Here is a 23,042-nt window from a genome sequence, read left to right as displayed (position 1 = left end):
ATATGGAGAATGAGTTCTGTCTGCAGTCAAAGACAAACTAATCTCTTACAGTAAAATTAGATTTAAAAAAAAAAAAAAAGTATATATTGTAGATTTCAGTACAATAAGCTAAAGGTGAGTGTGCGTTGAACTATTTAGCCAATACTTTGCGTATGTCCTCGTAGGGCCTAGACGAGTCATAGAAGAGGGTCCCATGTTCAAAATCCACAATATGTTAGCGCAAAAAATACCCCACACCAGTGGCGTAACTACCGTGGCAGCAGCACTAGCAGCTGCCACAGGGCCCGGGCCATTAGGGCGCCCGGTGACAGCCGCTACCGCTGCGTTTTTTTTAAAATAGGCTGTTACGGGCCCTATTCACTTGCCGATCCTGGCTGGGCCGGGATCGGCAAGTGACACCGTGTCCCCACAGGGGCTATCATTATACTCAGGGGTCTTTGCAGACCCCCGAGTATAATGACCGGCGGATCGGGAGAGGTAATAAACATAAAAAACTGTTACTTACCTCTCCGTGATCCTGCCAGGCCTCCGTCCTACTGTTGTCTGACGTCTCTGACGTCACATGAACCCGGCATGCTTCCCGTGTCATGTGACGTCCGACGTCATTAACGAAGGACGCGAGCGGTGGTCAGTACAGGAGGACAGCAAAGCACAGGAGCCGGGGAACAGGTAAGAAGCAACAGTGGTTTGTTTTTTTTTAATGTTTTTATTCCCCGGGTCTCCGATTATTATACTCTGGGGTCTGAAAAGACCCCAGAGTATAATAATTGTTTATGGGTGTCCACAGAGGGACACTATTGGGGTTAATACTGTGTGCAGGGGACACTATTGGAGTTAATACTGTGTGCAGGGGACACTATGGGGGATAATACTGTGTGCAGGGGACACTATTGGGGTTAATGCTGTGTGCAGGGGCCACTATTGGGGTTAATACTGTGTGCAGGGGACACTATTGGGGTTAATACTGTGTGCAGGGGCCAGTAAGGGACATAATAGAGTGCGGAGGAGGGGGTCGGTCGAGGTCTTCGGCGTCAGTTGGGATGAAGGGGGGGGCCCATGTCAAAAGTTCGCCACGGGGCCCCGCCATTCCTAGTTACGCCACTGCCCCACACTTTAGCCGGTTGTATGTGACTATGTCGGAAGAGTCTCCCATTTATCTGTATGGAACTAGAACAAAAAGTAGTTGCAGCAGGTTGCGGCTATTGTGAAAACCTTGTAACATGGTGTTTCAGGAAAGATGTTTTGTCTTTTATTCTTTTTTATTTTAATCTACTGTTAACACATATTGTGTACTAAGTCTATCTCTAGATTTGATCATTGCTATTATTTTAAATATGGTCTTGTACTGGCTTGTTTTTTTTACTGGCTTGGTTTTTATGATTTTTTATGTTATTTTTGTGTGATATTTTTGTTTTATATTTTCCATGTCTTGTGTTTTTAAACAGTTTATTCACTTGATAAAGGGCATTTAGGCCCGAAACACGGTGAGTCTGTGTTGTGCACTCCAGTTTTTTCCCAATAAATCCTTTGACCTGTGAGCGCGGTCCTTTTGGTTTTTTACATTTATCTGTATGGGTGCCATGTAACACATCTACATATTTTGCACACACTCGTATATCAACCTGTAATTGACTGCAGTAGTAAATACTGTTCAGATTGCAGTATGCTAAGGAATACCTGCCACATGTATGCCTTCTGGTAAGTGTTTAGATATGAATGTTTATGGACACGTTAGATGTATAACCAGGAGATTTTCTTGGTATATATGCTGAAAGCTCTCCACAAAATGGTATAAAACTTCCCAAGCTTGTGTATTGATTTTTTGGCAGAACTGGCCGTCAATCTAATATCTATGGGGAATGGGAAACCAGATGGTTTCTTAACTTGAGTTAAAGGGGCTCTATCACTGGAGTTTCGCTATTTTAGATAAACATATGCCTGAATAGCCATTAAAAAGTCTTGCTAATAGTTTGTTAAAAGACCCCCCTGTTTTCATGAATTACCTTTGAAACTTATATGTAAATGAACCCTTCCGTGCACTGTGGGCGTTCCAGTGCACCCCTCACGTCATACTCTGTTCACGCCCTCTTATGTGGTTCTTCTATGTAAGTCCCTCCTCCTACTTTCGAATCACCGCCTCCAACTGTCTCTTCCCCGCTTCTGGAAAAGGACCTGTGATGACGTCACTACAAGGTCCTTTGTCGTCTTCTAAGTAGTGATCTATACAGAGCAGGGGCAGCAGCTCCCTGTGTCTATCATAGCATAGATATACTGTGCACATGGATAAAGGGAAAATCATGTGATGAATTTGCCCCTATGTGCTCATATTTTGTATTCAGAAATATTAGGTTTACCTTAGCTATCCTGTATAATAATCTCCAACTTCTAGTGTGTCCTGACAGTCAGGATAGTCTTTAGTATAAAATAACCTATTACAGCTCTAAGTATATTACCCAGAACATAACACCTTGCAAACTAATAGACACATAGAACTAACAGAGACTCCAAGCCAGGGGTGGAGTCTGACAAACAGTATATGCCAACTGTGCAGTCTACTTCATTCTTATACACAGGTACCGTAGGACTGATGTCACATCTTCCAGCATCAACTGTGTGGACTATTTTGGGAGTATTTGGATACTGAGCTAAGGTGCAGCGCTGTCTGGTGAGTGTTGAACTTGCACTGGGCACATTTACTTGTAATGATGAATATTGGGCACCTGTTGGCATCCCCTGTTTCCTGAGAGAGTGTTATGTGATACAAACAGGCAAGTGGTGGCGTTTTCTTATAAAGTCACTTGATATAAATGACACAGTAAAGCTATTTTACCAGCTAGCCACACTAAATCATAATGCAGGAAATAAGCAGCTCTGGAGGAAAGGTGAGGTGTGGAGTCAACTCCATATGGAGGGAACACCATATGAGGAAAAAAGGTGCCCATCCTAATTCCCTTTTCCCCATGAAAATTTGTGCCTGTCACAATATTCAAATGAGCAGTCTTGAGCACCAAAAGTTCTTCCATTGTTTCTAAGTGCTAAGCCCTGCTCTAATGCGACCTCCTTCTACTATCCCTTCTTTGATTGACAGGGTCAGGATGCTAAGCTGAAATTTTGCCTGGTCCTGTCTTCTCATGCTTGGACTGGCATATAAGTGGATTGTGGGTCCTAGCAGTTTGGAGCAATGGGACTACCCTTAGTACTCCAGACTGTATATGTGCATATTGTGAAATAAATGAATCTTATCAATGATACCATGAATTTTCATGGGGAAAAAAGCAATGCCTTAACCCCTTCCCGCCAATGGCACTTTTTGACTTCCTGACCAAGCTCGATTTTTCAAAACTGACATGTGTCACTTTATGTGGCAATAACTTTGGAATGCTTTAACTTACCAAAGTGATTTTAAGATTGTTTTTTCGTAACACATTGTACTTCATGTTAGTGGTAAATTTTGGTTGATATGTTTTGTGTTTAATTATGAAAAAATTGGAAATTTGGTGGAAATTTTGAAAAATATGCATTTTATAAAGTTTGAAATGATGTGCATTGCATACAGATAGTCAGACCGCCAAAATTATATCATAAATCTCATGTTCCAGATCTCTGCTTTATGTTGGCATCAAACTTTAGTCACCCTTTTAATTTTTACGGACATTATAAGATTTACAAGTGAAACAACAATATTCAAAATTTTCAAGAAATTTCCAAAACCCATTTTTTAAGGGACTAATCCAGTTATGAATGCGATTTGAAAGACCCTTGTATTAAAGCCCCCCATAAATCACCCCATTTTCAAAACTGCACCCCTTAAATAAGCCAAAACAACATATACCTAGTAATTTAACCCTATAAGTGCTTAACAGGAATTAATACAAAATGGAGGTGAAATTTTCAAATTTGATTTTATTTTACTAATATTTTCGTTTAGCCCTAGAATTTGCACATTCTCAAGGGGTTAAAGGAGAAAACGCATCCCACAATTTGTTATGCAAGTTCTACGGACTACCATAGTACCCCACTTGTGGGTGTAAACTAATATATGGACACACAGCGAGACGCAGAAGGGAAGGCGCGCCAAGGAGCTTTTAGAGGGCAGATCTGGCTGTGATCAGTTTCAGGAACCATGTCGCATTTACAAAGCCCTTGAGGAGTCAAAACAGTGGAAACCTCTAGAAAGTGACCCCATTCTGAAAACCGCACCCCTCAAAGAATTTATCAAGTGATGTAGTGAGCATTAGTAACCCCGAAGTGAATGTGCAAGCTGTGCGGAGTAAATTGGGTACACCAAATCCCATTCTATTTTCCCACTAGCTCCTATGACACGGACGGGGAAGAGGGGCATTCTGGGGGATCAGCGCTGGTGTATTATCCCTCATAAGCTCTAAATATGGGGGGTCCCCTGAAAACGCTCGCACAGCTTACACATTTCCTTCTAGTCGCAGCCACTTATGTCCTAATGATTTGGCGACTTTTAGGGTTTTTGTCTTCACATTGTACAAGCTAGATCTTTATTTTTATTTTCTGGCAATGTGGCCATATGAGTGCTTGGTGTTTGCGGTATTAGATGTACTTTTCAATGCCACCATTTTGGGGCCTGTAACTTATTGACTACATTTTATTAACTCTTTCTGGGTGGGATGTAAAAGGAAACATCAATTCTGGCATTGCTTTTTAGCATTTTTTTTTTTCCCGTGCAGCGTACAGCATAAGTAACATGTTACCTTTATTCTGCGGGTCGGTACGGTTACGGCGATACCTCATTTATATGATTTTTTAATGCGTTGCTATTTGTGCAGAATAGAATTCAATTCAGGGAAAAAAAATCTATTGTTTTTGCATCGCCATCTTCTGAAAGGCATAACGTTTTTATTTTTCGCTAGACAGAGCTGGTTGAGGGCTTATTTTTTGCGGGAAGACCTCTTCTTTTTATTGGTACCATTTTGGTTTTCATCTGACCATTTGATTACTTTTTATTGAAAATTTTGTAAGGGAAAGGTGGTGAATAATCATTATTTTGTGCGGTTTTCTACGACATTCGCCGTTCGGGTTAAATAATGTTTTAATTTCATTGTTCAGGTTATTACAGATGCGGCAATACCAAATATGTAATGTTTTTTTCTATTTTTCTTTATTTTACATAATAAAACATTTTATATGGGGAAAATGGGATTTTTGGGGCTTTATTTATTTCTATTTTATTTTAAACTTATTTAAACTTTTTTATTTTTACTTTTGTCCAACTTTTTTTTTCTGTCCCCATGGGGGATTGAAGCAGTGATCGGCTGATCACTGCTTCAATAGAGATACGCTGCAATACACGTGTTACACGTGTATTGCATTGTATAGGAAGCTGTCAGCCTGTGTAGACGCACAGGCTGACAGCTTCATTTACGGCAGGATCAGCCAGGTGAGAGGACGGGGTAAGTGAAGGGGCAGACCCGGGGTCACTGATCAGACCCCGGGCTGCCCCCTACGAACACCGGCACCCCCCGAAACCGGCGCGGGGGGTGCCGATCGGCACAATTTTAGAACGAAACCCTGTTGATCACCGGCATCTCAGGGGTTAACACCCGCGATCGGACCCGGTTCCGACCGCGGGTGTTACGGGGCATTGTCAGTCGTGTATTACGGCTGACACCTGCTGTGCATGGTGCGCACACAGTTTCTGTGTGCGCACCATGCATCCGCAGTAATAGTACGGCGGTTTGCGGGAAGCCCTTCCCAGCAGCGCCGTACTATTACGGCGAATGTCGGGAAGGGGTTAAGGTGAGTCTCATCTATCTGTCTGTCTGAGATATTAACCTTCACCCTGGTGGCAGGCTCCCTTTAAACCAATTTACTGGCAACTTGTAGCGAAGGCTACAAGATAGAAATGCATTAATTGTTAACACAACACATTGGCACTGTTCCAGAATCCTATGGTGGCAGTGTGCTTTACACCACTCCATACGATGCTTGTCACTGTAACTGTTACTTGCAGCTGCTCAGCCATGGAATCTCATGCCATGAAGCTCCTGGCACCCAGTTATTGGGCTGATCTTATTGTCAGAGGGGGTTTGGAACACTGCAGTTATTATATAAAGTCGACAAGGCTGTTCTGTAACTTTACATGGTCGGCCACTTCATGACTTGAAGTGTTGTTCCTTATTACTTCATATAATAGTACCACATGGGAATTTAGTTAGCTCATCAAAAAAAAAAAAAAAAAAAAAAATTCACAAAGGATTGTAAAAGACAGACTGCACGACTAGGTGCTGTGTTTTTTTATATACCTGTGCCAATGGGATTCAATGAAACACCTAAATTCAGCGATTAAGAGTTATCTCCCAATACTTTTATCTGCATAGTGCGCATTGATACCTGCATATATACCTGTGGAGAGCATGTATCATATATATATATATATATATATATATATATATATATATATATATACAGTATATAAATTTTGTTAAATTCTATTTATGCAAATGTATTCATTTTTCTTCCACAGCTTATTCTACGGACTACACAGCTATGTGGAGCCAACTTAAGCGTTTCCGTTTCATGCTCTGTTTTTTAGTTTTGGCAGTGTCAGTCTTTTTCATTAGAACTGTCTTAAAGAATAACAAGACCCAAATATTGAAGTTCTTCTATTCTAATGATATTTTGCCAATCAGAAAAAAATAATCACCAAATTTTAAGACCAGAAAATGTATCTTCCAACCATATAAGTCCAAATGATGTTCTTCAGAAAGGAAATGCTATTATATTTTTGGAAATCACAGATAGGATGGTTGAACCATCTTTGGTTTTGTGCTCAATTGAATCAGCAGCTCGAGTATATCCGGACAGGCCAGTGGTCTTCTTCATGAAAGGATTAGATGACATTGTCAATGAGGATGATGAGAAGAAAGCCCGGGAACGCTTTCCAACCCTCTCATCTTATAAAAACATCTACTTTTTCCCTTTGAGATTGAAGACAGTATTTGCTGACACCCCATTTCTGTCTTGGTATGAGAAGGTAAGGATTAAAAGATGCATGAAGATTTGTATTTAAAGGGAGTCTGTCAGTAGAACAGTAACTATTGAACAATAAGCACACGTATAACTTGTGACAAGTTGCAATAGCAGTATTGCAGTCTATGATAAACTCAATCTGAGGTTTACAGGTTCAAGGCTCCTGGTGAAGGGCTAACAAAAAAGTACTTACAAGTCTCCAAAAGGAACACATTTTTATATAAAACCTTTGCTTTTTCCAATACAACTGCCATGTGTGTATGAAAAAACATGCCTTGCCCCAAAGCAGGCTAATTTTTTGAACATTTTAAATGGTAAAAAGTAGATGTGGCAGCGCAGCGTATGGTTAAATGGGTAGGTGGTATCGTTTACTTACTACCCATTTTTCCATAGACATACATGTCACAGTCACTTTGACACAACTTGGCCTGTACTTACCTTATGGAGCTAAAAATGGGCTAGCTAGAGTTCTATAATCCCTGACACTATGTTGTTATCTAATTTAAATTCTGATTCTTGACAAACTTATTCAGGGGTGAACTTAACCTCTCTTCTGGTTGCTAGCCTCTCTGCTGCCTGAGGCAAACTATAGAAAGACGCCCCTCCCTAGAATAAAAAGGATGCCCAAATCGGCTATCTTTGGACATGCCCCCCCCATTATCTTGTTTGGCCCACACATAGTCTAACACCCCCTTTTTCTACCCCCCCGCCAACATGGTATATAGGTCTGCTTTTCTGGTCCATCACACAGATTAGGACCCTCTCCTACCCATCAGTATTTGATCACACTTTTATGGCCCCCACAGTATATGACCCCCATTGTTTGCTCTCACACACAGTATATGACCCCTGTTTGTGTCCCCCACACAGTATGTAACCCTTTCTTATGGATCCTGCACAGTATTTGACCCTCTTTTATTACCCCCACAAAATATACGACCCCTTTTTATGTCCCACATGCAGAATAAAAAACACTTTTTTACCCCCCTCCCCACACACACAGTATATGACCCTCTTCCCATAGATCTCTATACATAGAGATCTGATGTTCTTCAGTGTTGTGATGCAAGTGTAGCGCTGCCTAGAGGTAGCAGTGGAGGTGCAGTCTGGACAGTAGCATAGACAGGAGAGTAAAAATTATTGCCTGCTATCTATCGCAATAACACAATAAGTTGTGTCAGTTTATTCCATGAGGCACCACCTGATGCCATTGCCTCAGGACGTCTTATGGAAGATGCCCGCCTGCACTTATTTGACTTAAAATAAATCTTTGAACCTAAACCTTATGAACACGAAAGAAAATGTATCTTCAAAGATTTGTCCATAGGCTCTCTTTAAGTTCCAGTAGGAGGCTACTAGAGATGAGCGAACAGTGTTCTATCGAACTCATGTTCGATCGGATATTAGGCTGTTCGGCATGTTCGAATCGAATCGAACACCGCGTGGTAAAGTGCGCCATTACTCGATTCCCCTCCCACCTTCCCTGGCGCCTTTTTTGCTCCAATAACAGCGCAGGGTAGGTGGGACAGGAACTACGACACCGGTGACGTTGAAAAAAGTAGGCAAAACCCATTGGCTGCCGAAAACATGTGACCTCTAATTTAAAAGAACAGCGACGCCCAGCTTCGCGTCATTCTGAGCTTGCAATTCACCGAGGACGGAGGTTTCCGTCCAGCTAGCTAGGGCTTAGATTCTGGGTAGGCAGGGACAGGCTAGGATAGGAAGGAGAAGACAACCAACAGCTCTTGTAAGAGCTAAATTCCAGGGAGAAGCTTGTCAGTGTAACGTGGCACTGACGGGCTCAATCGCCGCAACCCAGCTTTCCCAGGATCCTGAATGGAATACACTGTCAGTGTATTCCCGTATACCCGATATATACCCCGATACCCGTTCCAACGGTGTGCCCCCCCACCTTCACCCCAGAAATACCCTGCAAGTCCCCTAGCAATAGAATTGGGGCTATATACACCCACAATTTTTACTACTGGTATACAGTGCCATTGTCTGACTGGGAATTCAAAGAATATATTGGGAATACAAATACCCTCATTTCTTGCTACTGCCATATAGTGCCAGTTTCTGACTGGGAATTCAAAGAATATATTGGGGTTACGTGCACCCACAATTTTTACTACTGGTATACAGTGCCATTGTCTGACTGGGAATTCAAAGAATATATTGGGAATACAAATACCCTCATTTCTTGCTACTGCCATATAGTGCCAGTGTCTGACTGGGAATTCAAAGAATATATTGGGGTTACGTGCACCCACAATTTTTACTACTGGTATACAGTGCCATTGTCTGACTGGGAATTCAAAGAATATATTGGGAATACAAATACCCTCATTTCTTGCTACTGCCATATAGTGCCAGTGTCTGACTGGGAATTCAAAGAATATATTGGGGTTACGTGCACCCACAATTTTTACTACTGGTATACAGTGCCATTGTCTGACTGGGAATTCAAAGAATATATTGGGAATACAAATACCCTCATTTCTTGCTACTGCCATATAGTGCCAGTGTCTGACTGGTAATTCAAAGAATATATTGGGGTTACGTGCACCCACAATTTTTACTACTGGTATACAGTGCCATTGTCTGACTGGGAATTCAAAGAATATATTGGGAATACAAATACCCTCATTTCTTGCTACTGCCATATAGTGCCAGTGTCTGACTGGGAATTCAAAGAATATATTGGGGTTACGTGCACCCACAATTTTTACTACTGGTATACAGTGCCATTGTCTGACTGGGAATTCAAAGAATATATTGGGAATACAAATACCCTCATTTCTTGCTACTGCCATATAGTGCCAGTGTCTGACTGGGAATTCAAAGAATATATTGGGGTTACGTGCACCCACAATTTTTACTACTGGTATACAGTGCCATTGTCTGACTGGGAATTCAAAGAATATATTGGGAATACAAATACCCTCATTTCTTGCTACTGCCATATAGTGCCAGTGTCTGACTGGGAATTCAAAGAATATATTGGGGTTACGTGCACCCACAATTTTTACTACTGGTATACAGTGCCATTGTCTGACTGGGAATTCAAAGAATATATTGGGAATACAAATACCCTCATTTCTTGCTACTGCCATATAGTGCCAGTGTCTGACTGGGAATTCAAAGAATATATTGGGGTTACGTGCACCCACAATTTTTACTACTGGTATACAGTGCCATTGTCTGACTGGGAATTCAAAGAATATATTGGGAATACAAATACCCTCATTTCTTGCTACTGCCATATAGTGCCAGTGTCTGACTGGGAATTCAAAGAATATATTGGGGTTACGTGCACCCACAATTTTTACTACTGGTATACAGTGCCATTGTCTGACTGGGAATTCAAAGAATATATTGGGAATACAAATACCCTCATTTCTTGCTACTGCCATATAGTGCCAGTGTCTGACTGGTAATTCAAAGAATATATTGGGGTTACGTGCACCCACAATTTTTACTACTGGTATACAGTGCCATTGTCTGACTGGGAATTCAAAGAATATATTGGGAATACAAATACCCTCATTTCTTGCTACTGCCATATAGTGCCAGTGTCTGACTGGGAATTCAAAGAATATATTGGGGTTACGTGCACCCACAATTTTTACTACTGGTATACAGTGCCATTGTCTGACTGGGAATTCAAAGAATATATTGGGAATACAAATACCCTCATTTCTTGCTACTGCCATATAGTGCCAGTGTCTGACTGGGAATTCAAAGAATATATTGGGGTTACGTGCACCCACAATTTTTACTACTGGTATACAGTGCCATTGTCTGACTGGGAATTCAAAGAATATATTGGGAATACAAATACCCTCATTTCTTGCTACTGCCATATAGTGCCAGTGTCTGACTGGTAATTCAAAGAATATATTGGGGTTACGTGCACCCACAATTTTTACTACTGGTATACAGTGCCATTGTCTGACTGGGAATTCAAAGAATATATTGGGAATACAAATACCCTCATTTCTTGCTACTGCCATATAGTGCCAGTGTCTGACTGGGAATTCAAAGAATATATTGGGGTTACGTGCACCCACAATTTTTACTACTGGTATACAGTGCCATTGTCTGACTGGGAATTCAAAGAATATATTGGGAATACAAATACCCTCATTTCTTGCTACTGCCATATAGTGCCAGTGTCTGACTGGGAATTCAAAGAATATATTGGGGTTACGTGCACCCACAATTTTTACTACTGGTATACAGTGCCATTGTCTGACTGGGAATTCAAAGAATATATTGGGAATACAAATACCCTCATTTCTTGCTACTGCCATATAGTGCCAGTGTCTGACTGGTAATTCAAAGAATATATTGGGGTTACGTGCACCCACAATTTTTACTACTGGTATACAGTGCCATTGTCTGACTGGGAATTCAAAGAATATATTGGGAATACAAATACCCTCATTTCTTGCTACTGCCATATAGTGCCAGTGTCTGACTGGGAATTCAAAGAATATATTGGGGTTACGTGCACCCACAATTTTTACTACTGGTATACAGTGCCATTGTCTGACTGGGAATTCAAAGAATATATTGGGAATACAAATACCCTCATTTCTTGCTACTGCCATATAGTGCCAGTGTCTGACTGGGAATTCAAAGAATATATTGGGGTTACGTGCACCCACAATTTTTACTACTGGTATACAGTGCCATTGTCTGACTGGGAATTCAAAGAGTATATTGGGAATACAAATACCCTCATTTCTTGCTACTGCCATATAGTGCCAGTGTCTGACTGGGAATTCAAAGAATATATTGGGGTTACGTGCACCCACAATTTTTACTACTGGTATACAGTGCCAATTTCTAACTAGGAATTCAAAATGCGCAAGGCTCCCGGAAAGGGACGTGGACGAGGCCGTGGGCGAGGTCGGGGGAATGGTTCTGGGGAGCAAGGTAGCAGTGAAGCCACAGGGCGTCCCGTGCCTACTCCTGTGGGGCAGCAAGCATTGCGCCACTCCACAGTGCCAGGGTTGCTTGCCACATTAACTAAACTGCAGGGTACAAACCTTAGTAGGCCCGAGAACCAGGAACAGGTCTTGCAATGGCTGTCAGAGAACGCTTACAGCACATTGTCCAGCAGCCAGTCAGACTCTGCCTCCTCTCCTCCTATTACCCAACAGTCTTGTCTTCCTTCCTCCCAAAATTCCGAAGCTTTACAGAACAATAACCCAAACTGTCCCTGCTCCCCAGAGCTGTTCTCCGCTCCTTTCATTGTCCCTCAACCTGCCTCTCCACGTCACGATTCCACGAACCTAACAGAGGAGCATCTGTGTCCAGATGCTCAAACACTAGAGTCTCCTCCATCTCCGTTCGATTTGGTGGTGGATGACCAGCAACCCACCCTCATCGACGATGATGTGACGCAGTTGCCGTCAGGGCATCCAGTTGACTGGCGCATTGTGCGGGAGGAGGAGATGAGACAGGAGTTGGAAGAGGAAGTGGTGGATGATGAGGACACTGACCCGACCTGGACAGGGGGGATGTCAAGCGGGGAAAGTAGTGTGGATGTTGAGGCAGGTGCAGCACCAAAAAGGGTAGCTAGAGGCAGAGGCAGAGGTCAGCAGCTTAGGCGAAGCCAGGCCACACCCGGAATCTCCCAAGATGTTCCAGTTCGTACCCAGCCCCGAAAAACTCCCACCTCGAGGGCACGTTTCTCGAAGGTGTGGAGTTTTTTCAAGGAATGCGCCGAGGACAGATATAGTGTTGTCTGCACAATTTGCCTCTCGAAATTGATTAGGGGCTCTGAGAAGAGCAACCTGTCCACCACTTCAATGCGCCGTCATTTGGAATCCAAGCACTGGAATCAGTGGCAGGCAGCAACGGCAGGACAAAGGCCGCCTGCCGTTCACGCCACTGCCACTGCCTCTGCCTCTGCCTCTGCCACTGCCACTGCTGACTGTGCTGGCGATGCACTCCAGAGGACGAGCCAGGACACCACTTCATCTGCCTCCGCCACTTTGTTGACTTCTACCTCATCCTCCCCTGGTCCTGTCTTATCTCCTTCTCCTGCACCATCAAAGGCACCATCAGGCGTTTCTTTACAACAACCCACCATCTCTCAGACATTGGAGCGGCGGCAGAAATACACTGCTAACCACCCACACGCGCAAGCCTTGAACGCCAACATCGCTAAACTGCTGGCCCAGGAGATGTTGGCGTTCCGGCTTGTTGAAACTCCCGCCTTCCTGGACCTGATGGCAACTGCGGCACCTCGCTATGCCGTCCCTAGCCGTCACTACTTCTCCCGGTGTGCCGTCCCCGCCTTGCACCAGCACGTGTCACTCAACATCAGGCGGGCCCTTAGTTCCGCGCTTTGCACAAAGGTCCACTTGACCACCGACGCGTGGACAAGTGCATGCGGACAGGGACGCTACATTTCACTGACGGCACACTGGGTGAATGTAGTTGAGGCTGGGACTGCTTCCCAAACTGGCCCGGTGTACCTCGTCTCCCCGCCTAACATTCCTGGCAGGGACACGAGAAGAACACCCCCCTCCTCCTCCTCCTCTACCGCCTCCTCCTCCGCCACCGCCTCCTCCTCCGCCACCGCCTCCTCCTCCGCTGTTAGATTGACCCCAGCTACGAGTTGGAAACGTTGCAGCACTGGCGTTGGTAGACGTCAGCAGGCTGTGCTGAAGCTGATCAGCTTGGGGGACAGACAGCACACTGCCTCCGAGGTGAGGGATGCCCTCCTCGATGAGACGGCAATATGGTTTGAGCCGCTGCACCTGGGCCCAGGCATGGTCGTTTGTGATAACGGCCGGAACCTGGTAGCAGCTCTGGAGCTTGCCGGACTCCAACATGTTCCATGCCTGGCCCACGTCTTCAACCTAGTGGTGCAACGTTTCCTAAAGAGCTACCCCAATGTTCCAGAGCTACTGGTGAAAGTGCGGCGCATGTGCGCCCACTTTCGCAAGTCGACAGTAGCCGCTGCTAGCTTAAAATCTCTCCAGCAACGCCTGCATGTGCCACAACACCGGCTTTTGTGCGACGTCCCCACACGCTGGAACTCAACGTTTCAGATGTTGAATAGAGTGGTTGAGCAGCAGAGACCTTTGATGGAATACCAGCTACAAAACCCTAGGGTGCCACAAAGTCAGCTGCCTCAGTTTCACATCCATGAGTGGCCATGGATGAGAGACCTTTGTGACATCCTACGGGTCTTTGAGGAGTCCACAAGGAGGGTGAGCTCTGAGGATGCGATGGTGAGCCTTACAATCCCGCTCTTGTGTGTTCTGAGAGAATCCCTGATTGACATCAGGGATAACTCAGATCACACAGAGGAGTTAGGGATAGCATCCGATCCGTCACAGCTGGAGAGTAGGTCCACACATCTGTCCGCTTCACTGCGTTTAATGGAGGAGGAGGAGGAGGAGGAGGAGGAGGAAGAAGAGTTGTCCGATGATGTGATGGTGATACAGGAGGCTTCCGGGCAACTTCGAATCGTCCCATTGTTGCAGCGCGGATGGGTAGACATGGAGGATGAGGAGGAAATGGAGATTGAACTTTCCGGTGGGGCCAGAGGAGTCATGCCAACTAACACTGTGGCAGACATGGCTGAGTTCATGTTGGGGTGCTTTACAACCGACAAGCGTATTGTCAAAATCATGGAGGACAACCAGTACTGGATCTTTGCTATCCTTGACCCCCGGTATAAAAACAACATCTCGTCTTTTATTCCGGTAGAGGGGAGGGCCAATCGCATCAATGCTTGCCACAGGCAATTGGTGCAGAATATGATGGAGATGTTTCCAGCATGTGACAGTGGCGGCAGGGAGGGCAGTTCCTCCAGTAGGCAACCAAGTTCTCACCGGTCCACACAAACGAGGGGCACACTGTCTAAGGTCTGGGACACCTTGATGGCACCCCCTCGCCAAAGTGCCGCCACGGAGGGTCCTAGTGTCACCAGGCGTGAGAAGTATAGGCGCATGTTGCGGGAATACCTTTCCGACCACAGCCCTGTCCTCTCCGACCCCTCTGCGCCCTACACGTATTGGGTGTCGAAGTTGGACCTGTGGCTTGAACTTGCCCTATATGCCTTGGAGGTGCTGTCCTGTCCTGCCGCCAGCGTCCTATCTGAGAGGGTGTTCAGTGCAGCCGGTGGCATCATCACTGACAAGCGCACCCGTCTGTCAGCTGAGAGTGCCGACCGGCTCACTTTGATAAAAATGAACCACCACTGGGTAGAGCCGTCATTTTTGTGCCCACCTGTGTAAAGCACCCCAACATGAAACTCCATGTCTGTACTCAACCTCTCCAATTCCTCCGCATCCTCATACTCATCCACCATAAGCGTTGCACAATTCTGCTAATACTAGGCTCCCTCCAACATGATTTCCCCCAACTCTGCTGGTTAGAGGCTCCCTCCACCCTGATTTCCACCAACTCTGCTGGTTAGAGGCTCCCTCCACCCTGCTTTCCCACAACTCTGCTGGTTAGAGGCTCCTTCCACCATGAATTTGCCCAAACTGGGCTGTTTAGAGGCTCCCTCCACCATGAATTGGTCCAAACTGGGCTGGTTAGAGGCTCCCTTCACCATTAATTGGTCCAAACTGGGCTGGTTAGAGGCTCCCTCCACCATGAATTTCCCAAAACTTGGCTGTTTAGAGGCTCCCTCCACCATTAATTGGTCCAAACTGGGCTGGTTAGAGGCTCCCTCCACCATGAATTGGTCCAAACTGGGCTGGTTAGAGGCTCCCTCCACCATGAATTGGTCCAAACTGGGCTGGTTAGAGGCTCCCTCCACCATTAATTGGTCCAAACTGGGCTGGTTAGAGGCTCCCTCCACCATGAATTTGCCCAAACTGGGCTGTTTAGAGGCTCCCTCCACCATGAATTTGCCCAAACTGGGCTGGTTAGAGGCTCCCTCCACCATGAATTGGTCCAAACGGGTTTTTAGAGGCTCCCTTCACCATGAATTGGTCCAAACTTGGCTGTTTAGAGGCTCCCTCCACCATGAATTGGTCCAAACTGGGGTGGTTAGAGGCTCCCTCCACCATTAATTGGTCCAAACTGGGCTGGTTAGAGGCTCCCTCCACCATTAATTGGTCCAAACTGGGCTGGTTAGAGGCTCCCTCCACCATGAATTTGCCCAAACTGGGCTGGTTAGAGGCTCCCTCCACCATGAATTGGTCCAAACTGGGGTGGTTAGAGGCTCCCTCCACCATTAATTGGTCCAAACTGGGCTGGTTAGAGGCTCCCTCCACCATTAATTGGTCCAAACTGGGCTGGTTAGAGGCTCCCTCCACCATTAATTGGTCCAAACTGGGCTGGTTAGAGGCTCCCTCCACCATGAATTTGCCCAAACTGGGCTGGTTAGAGGCTCCCTCCACCATGAATTTGCCCAAACTGGGCTGTTTAGAGGCTCCCTCCACCATGAATTGGTCCAAACTGGGTTTTTTAGAGGCTCCCTCCACCATGAATTGGTCCAAACTGGGCTGGTTAGAGGCTCCCTCCACCATGAATTTCCCAAAACTTGGCTGTTTAGAGGCTCCCTCCACCATGAATTGGTCCAAACTGGGCTGGTTAGAGGCTCCCTCCACCATTAATTGGTCCAAACTGGGCTGGTTAGAGGCTCCCTCCACCATGAATTTGCCCAAACTGGGCTGTTTAGAGGCTCCCTCCACCATGAATTTGCCCAAACTGGGCTGGTTAGAGGCTCCCTCCACCATGAATTGGTCCAAACGGGTTTTTAGAGGCTCCCTTCACCATGAATTGGTCCAAACTTGGCTGTTTAGAGGCTCCCTCCACCATGAATTGGTCCAAACTGGGGTGGTTAGAGGCTCCCTCCACCATTAATTGGTCCAAACTGGGCTGGTTAGAGGCTCCCTCCACCATTAATTGGTCCAAACTGGGCTGGTTAGAGGCTCCCTCCACCATGAATTGGTCCAAACTGGGGTTTTTAGAGGCTCCCTCCACCATGAATTGGTCCAAACTTGGCTGTTTAGAGGCTCCCTCCACCATTAATTGGTCCAAACTGGGCTGGTTAGAGGCTCCCTCCACCATGAATTGGTCCAAACTGGGTTTTTTAGAGGCTCCCTCCACCATGAATTTGCCCAAACTGGGCTGTTTAGAGGCTCCCTCCACCATGAATTGGTCCAAACTGGGTTTTTTAGAGGCTCCCTCCACCATGAATTGGTCCAAACTGGGCTGGTTAGAGGCTCCCTCCACCATGAATTGGTCCAAACTGGGGTGGTTAGAGGCTCCCTCCACCATTAATTGGTCCAAACTGGGCTGGTTAGAGGCTCCCTCCACCATTAATTGGTCCAAACTGGGCTGGTTAGAGGCTCCCTCCACCATGAATTTGCCCAAACTGGGCTGGTTGGAGGCTCCCTCCACCATGAATTGGTCCAAACTGGGGTGGTTAGAGGCTCCCTCCACCATTAATTGGTCCAAACTGGGCTGGTTAGAGGCTCCCTCCACCATTAATTGGTCCAAACTGGGCTGGTTAGAGGCTCCCTCCACCATTAATTGGTCCAAACTGGGCTGGTTAGAGGCTCCCTCCACCATGAATTTGCCCAAACTGGGCTGTTTAGAGGCTCCCTCCACCATGAATTTGCCCAAACTGGGCTGGTTAGAGGCTCCCTCCACCATGAATTGGTCCAAACTGGGGTGGTTAGAGGCTCCCTCCACCATTAATTGGTCCAAACTGGGCTGGTTAGAGGCTCCCTCCACCATTAATTGGTCCAAACTGGGCTGGTTAGAGGCTCCCTCCACCATGAATTTGCCCAAACTGGGCTGTTTAGAGGCTCCCTCCACCATGAATTTGCCCAAACTGGGCTGGTTAGAGGCTCCCTCCACCATGAATTGGTCCAAACTGGGGTTTTTAGAGGCTCCCTCCACCATGAATTGGTCCAAACTGGGGTTTTTAGAGGCTCCCTCCACCATGAATTGGTCCAAACTGGGGTGGTTAGAGGCTCCCTCCACCATTAATTGGTCCAAACTGGGCTGGTTAGAGGCTCCCTCCACCATTAATTGGTCCAAACTGGGCTGGTTAGAGGCTCCCTCCACCATGAATTTGCCCAAACTGGGCTGGTTAGAGGCTCCCTCCACCATGAATTGGTCCAAACTGGGGTTTTTAGAGGCTCCCTCCACCATGAATTGGTCCAAACTGGGGTGGTTAGAGGCTCCCTCCACCATTAATTGGTCCAAACTGGGCTGGTTAGAGGCTCCCTCCACCATGAATTGGTCCAAACTGGGGTTTTTAGAGGCTCCCTCCACCATGAATTGGTCCAAACTTGGCTGTTTAGAGGCTCCCTCCACCATTAATTGGTCCAAACTGGGCTGGTTAGAGGCTCCCTCCACCATGAATTGGTCCAAACTGGGTTTTTTAGAGGCTCCCTCCACCATGAATTTGCCCAAACTGGGCTGTTTAGAGGCTCCCTCCACCATGAATTGGTCCAAACTGGGTTTTTTAGAGGCTCCCTCCACCATGAATTGGTCCAAACTTGGCTGTTTAGAGGCTCCCTCCACCATTAATTGGTCCAAACTGGGCTGGTTAGAGGCTCCCTCCACCATGAATTGGTCCAAACTGGGTTTTTTAGAGGCTCCCTCCACCATGAATTTGCCCAAACTGGGCTGTTTAGAGGCTCCCTCCACCATGAATTGGTCCAAACTGGGCTGGTTAGAGGCTCCCTCCACCATGAATTGGTCCAAACTGGGGTGGTTAGAGGCTCCCTCCACCATTAATTGGTCCAAACTGGGCTGGTTAGAGGCTCCCTCCACCATTAATTGGTCCAAACTGGGCTGGTTAGAGGCTCCCTCCACCATGAATTTGCCCAAACTGGGCTGGTTAGAGGCTCCCTCCACCATGAATTGGTCCAAACTGGGTTTTTTAGAGGCTCCCTCCACCATGAATTTGCCCAAACTGGGCTGGTTAGAGGCTCCCTCCACCATGAATTGGTCCAAACTGGGGTTTTTAGAGGCTCCCTCCACCATGAATTTGCCCAAACTCTGCTGGTTAGAGGCTCAATCCACCCTGATTTTCAAAACAAATGTTGGTGCCAACCTCAACTTACTACAAGGGCCAAATTCACTGCTGGTGACAAGCTCTCCTCACTGCAAGTGCCAAATACACATGTTTCAAGGTGTTTTCCTACTGTCAGAGAGGTGGTATTGAGTGTGTAAAGTGTGTAGTTGTTAGGCTGTGATGTTGGGGTAATAGAGGGTCTTTGGTGTGTTAGATGCCCCCAGACATGCTTCCCCTGCTGTCCCAGTGTCATTCCAGAGGTGTTGGCATCATTTCCTGGGGTGTCATAGTGGACTTGGTGACCCTCCAGACACGGATTTGGGTTTCCCCCTTAACGAGTATCTGTTCCCCATAGACTATAATGGGGTTCGAAACCCGTTCGAACACACGAACATTGAGCGGCTGTTCGAATCGAATTTCGAACCTCGAACATTTTAGTGTTCGCTCATCTCTAGAGGCTACCATTTAATCGTCTTCTTACTGATATAATATGTTATATGAATAAGTGTATGGGGGTAAAGATTAGAAAAAAAAAAACACTCTTAGATTAGTTACTTCCTGGACACTGCAGAGAAGGATGGAAATTTTTAATAGCACAATAAATTGAGAATCTCAATTAATTTTAGCAAATCAAGTTGGAAAAACCAGACAGGGATTGAGGGTATGGGCAGAAGTTTTCATTGTGTCACCCTTTTAATTTTACTTACTTTGTTGTATTTATGGAACTCGCTATTTACTTGATATTTTTCTTCCCTTATTGAATCCTAGATAGACCAAGCACTAGAAATCTACTGGACTCATAATAAAGCAGATGCTTGCAGATTAGCCTTGATCTGGAAGTATGGAGGCATTTACATGGATACTGATGTCATTTCAATTCGACCCATTCCTGAAGACAATTTTCTAGCTGCTGAGGATGCCAAATATACCAACAATGCTGCTTTTGGTCTCTCTCCGTATCATACTTTATCTTGGGCGTTTATGGAAAACTTTGTACAGAATTATAGAGGAAATGTATGGGCACATCAAGGACCAAGGCTTTTTACACGTGTTGTGAACAAGTATTGTGGAGTTCTGAAGTTTACCTCCGTGGATCATCTCAAGTGTGCCAATGTCTCCTACTTTCATCCTCAACGATTCTATCCCATACAATATGCATCCTGGGGAAAGTACTTTGAGGTTTGGAAAGATTTACCAACTTTTAATAATTCTTATGGTCTTCACCTCTGGAACTACATGAATAAAGGAAGAAAGTTCATGACGGTCGACAGTAACACACTAGTGGAACATCTCTATCAACAATACTGCCCCTCCACCTATAGCAGTATATTAAAGACCGTAACCAGTCACCATTAGACTTTTTTAATCCTAATCAATCCAATAATATAATTGCCTTAAAAACACACCAGGGGATGGAAGGCTGGCAACCAATTCTATTCATGAAAAAAGAAAGGAATCTGTACCTGCATGAAAAAGTATGAACTAAACCCATAAAGACACAAAGTCAACCCTAATTCTGTAAAATCTAACATATTTATTACATTAACCACATTTATTGGTTATTTTGTATAATCCCCGGTTATTATGCATACTACCCACATTTATCAAAGTAACAGTACCATATACAAGGTTTGCTTATGTCAAAGACAAAGGGGTCAGGCATGTTTAATTTCAGTGTACAAACCTTTTGTTCTGAAAAGAAAAACCAGCATAAGGCTGGGGCCACATAGTCCTAGCGAATCCCATCCACACATGACAGAAAAATACACGCAACGTACACTCAGCGATTTTCAAAATCGTTGTGGCGGAGGTTTCCCTGTAGGTATAGTGAAAGCAGAACGTCCACAGAGGAAAGCTGTGAAAAGCGCTGCTGGGAAAACCATAATGTCATCGTAGTGTTTTCCTCTGTGATTTTTTGCTGCAGCCAGCTACTTGTGGCCTTAGTCTAAAAGATATCTGAGTTTGATGGAGGGAAGCAGGTTTCAGAGAATGGGCTCTGTGGGGTCCTACTATATGCCATCATTTTCAAAGTTTGTTTTTTTTCTGTCAGATTCCACATGACTTTGGCATAAAGTTGCATATTGTCAGTAGTGCAACTGACATCATAGCAGCTGTAGTGGCTGCTATGGGGTCCAGTACCTTAGTGGATCCATTTGGCCCCTGCTGTTTTTTTATTTTCTTAATAGGCCTTTAGCTTCTGGAGTAACCCCATCAGGTATTTAATTATCGATCCCCCTTGCTGCTCATGGCTGCCTCCGATTCCCTTTCTACCCTCCAGGGGGCACCGTGCATCCCATATCACATCACTGATGCTGATGTGACTAAATATCGCTAACAGTGACTTAACATGGGGCCACCAGGAGGGCAGAAGAAAAAACAGTGGAAACTGTGTGCAGAAACTGGGATTGATAAGTAAGGCTGCAAGCTTACGGCGAATCCCACAAGGTTCTTTCATTTTGAAACTGCTTTTATTACGGTGTACTCTGGGATCTCTTCAGACTCCATAGTGTAGTGCTCAGAGGCACAGGGAAGGTGAGGAAGCATAAAATACAGTGTTACTTACCTCTCCTAGGATAACACTGCGTGACTGCCTTCTTCAGGACTCTTTATTGGCGACACAAACATCATGTGGTCACAATGCATAATGAAATCAGTGTGACTCACGTCTCTGATGTTATTGAAGAGGGCCTAAGAGAGGAAGGAGTTGTACTGGAGCCTAGGAGAGGTGAGTACCACTGGTTTTTGTTTATCACCTTCCCTGGGCCTCCAATCATTATACTTGGGAAAACTGAAAAGACCTCAGAGCATAATAATAGTTCATTGGTGATGTAAACTCCAAAATTTTGGATTCTGCCAAACCCAAATTTTTTGCAACTTTTCAACGAACACCATAGGAGTCACTATGGAACATAATACAGTGTGGAAAGGCTACAGTAGGACATTATACTGTGTGAAGTGGCTGCTATGGGACATTACACTGTGTGCAAGGGCCACTGTGGGACATAATACTGTGTGAAGAGGCCATTATAGAAGATTATACTGTGTGGAGGGGCTAATATGGAAAATTATACTGTATGGAAGAGCCACATGAAACATAACACTATGTGGAGGGCCACTATAGGACAATATACTGTGTGTAGGGGCCCCTATGGGACATTACACTGTGTGCAGGGGACACAATGTAACATTTTACTTTGTGGAGGGGACGCAGCGCCGCACCTCCCATGAGGCGACCTGAAGCGACCGCTTCAGGCGGCGCTATGCCAGGGCCCCAGGGAGGGCGGCATTTTTCTTACCTAAGCCAGTCCAGGACAAGCTGTCCTGGACTGGCTTAGCACCGAGCGGTGGTTTGGGGAGGCCACTGGAGCAGCGCTGCTCCAGCAGCCTCCCCTCACGCTCAGGCAGAGAGCAGGTCCTCTCCGTGCCTGCTCTCTGCCTGCTCTCTGCGCTAAGCCCCGCCCCCTTCATTTCGCCACGCCACCTCACTCTGCCACGCCCACTCCGCCCCCTCCTCCTGGGGGGGGGGGGCGGCTTTCTGTCGTACGCCTCGGGCGGTGAAAGGGGTAGGTTCACCCCTGGCTAGCCAACATAGTGTGCGGAGGGGACGCTATGGGGCATTATACTGTGTGAAGGGACTGCTATGGGATATTTGTTGGGTATAATTTGTTTTACATTATATCAATATACTTATACTTACTTATACTTATACTTGGTTGTAGTGATTGATATTAAGGATTAGAATAAGACAGTAATTAATCAGTCTGACAGAGGATGGAAAACTCCTCTCATGTCTGTAGACTTAATTGCATGATTTATATATACTGAACACATAGTTATTGTTTCTAAAAGATAAGGCTGAGTGAACACGGGGTTTTTTGGTACCCAAAAAACGGGTAGCTGCGACTTACCCCGGCATCCAGTCGCATACTCTGCTCCAGATTAGGCCTAATGAATGGGCCTAGTTGGGAGGAGAGAGTGTCTTGCGAATCCACCTGAAGAATGAGCATGTTGATTTCAATGGGAG

At 45.5% G+C, this 23,042-nt stretch overlaps 1 protein-coding gene across 1 annotated transcript; it reads left to right on the top strand.

Annotated features, from left to right (window-relative positions):
- The first annotated feature begins 6,757 nt into the window (after window positions 1–6,757).
- Window positions 6,758–20,374, top strand: LOC142196805 (alpha-1,4-N-acetylglucosaminyltransferase-like). The gene is made up of 2 exons (XM_075266784.1): window positions 6,758–7,003; window positions 19,787–20,374. Exons 1-2 carry the CDS (start codon window positions 6,773–6,775, stop codon window positions 20,372–20,374), a joined length of 819 nt encoding a protein of 272 aa, XP_075122885.1. The 5' UTR covers window positions 6,758–6,772.
- Window positions 20,375–23,042: the final 2,668 nt, after the last annotated feature.

This window comes from Leptodactylus fuscus, chromosome 3 (genome assembly GCF_031893055.1).
Source record: "Leptodactylus fuscus isolate aLepFus1 chromosome 3, aLepFus1.hap2, whole genome shotgun sequence".
NCBI lineage: Eukaryota > Metazoa > Chordata > Amphibia > Anura > Leptodactylidae > Leptodactylus > Leptodactylus fuscus.
This window is presented reverse-complemented; position numbering and strand designations above follow the sequence as displayed.

Bases quoted from the DNA above. Each gene is read 5' to 3' on its own strand.
- LOC142196805 (XM_075266784.1), top strand. From the start codon at position 6,773: ATGGTTGAACCATCTTTGGTTTTGTGCTCAATTGAATCAGCAGCTCGA. The intron at 7,004-19,786 runs GTAAGGATTAAA...ATTGAATCCTAG, and splicing joins TTCTGTCTTGGTATGAGAAG to ATAGACCAAGCACTAGAAAT.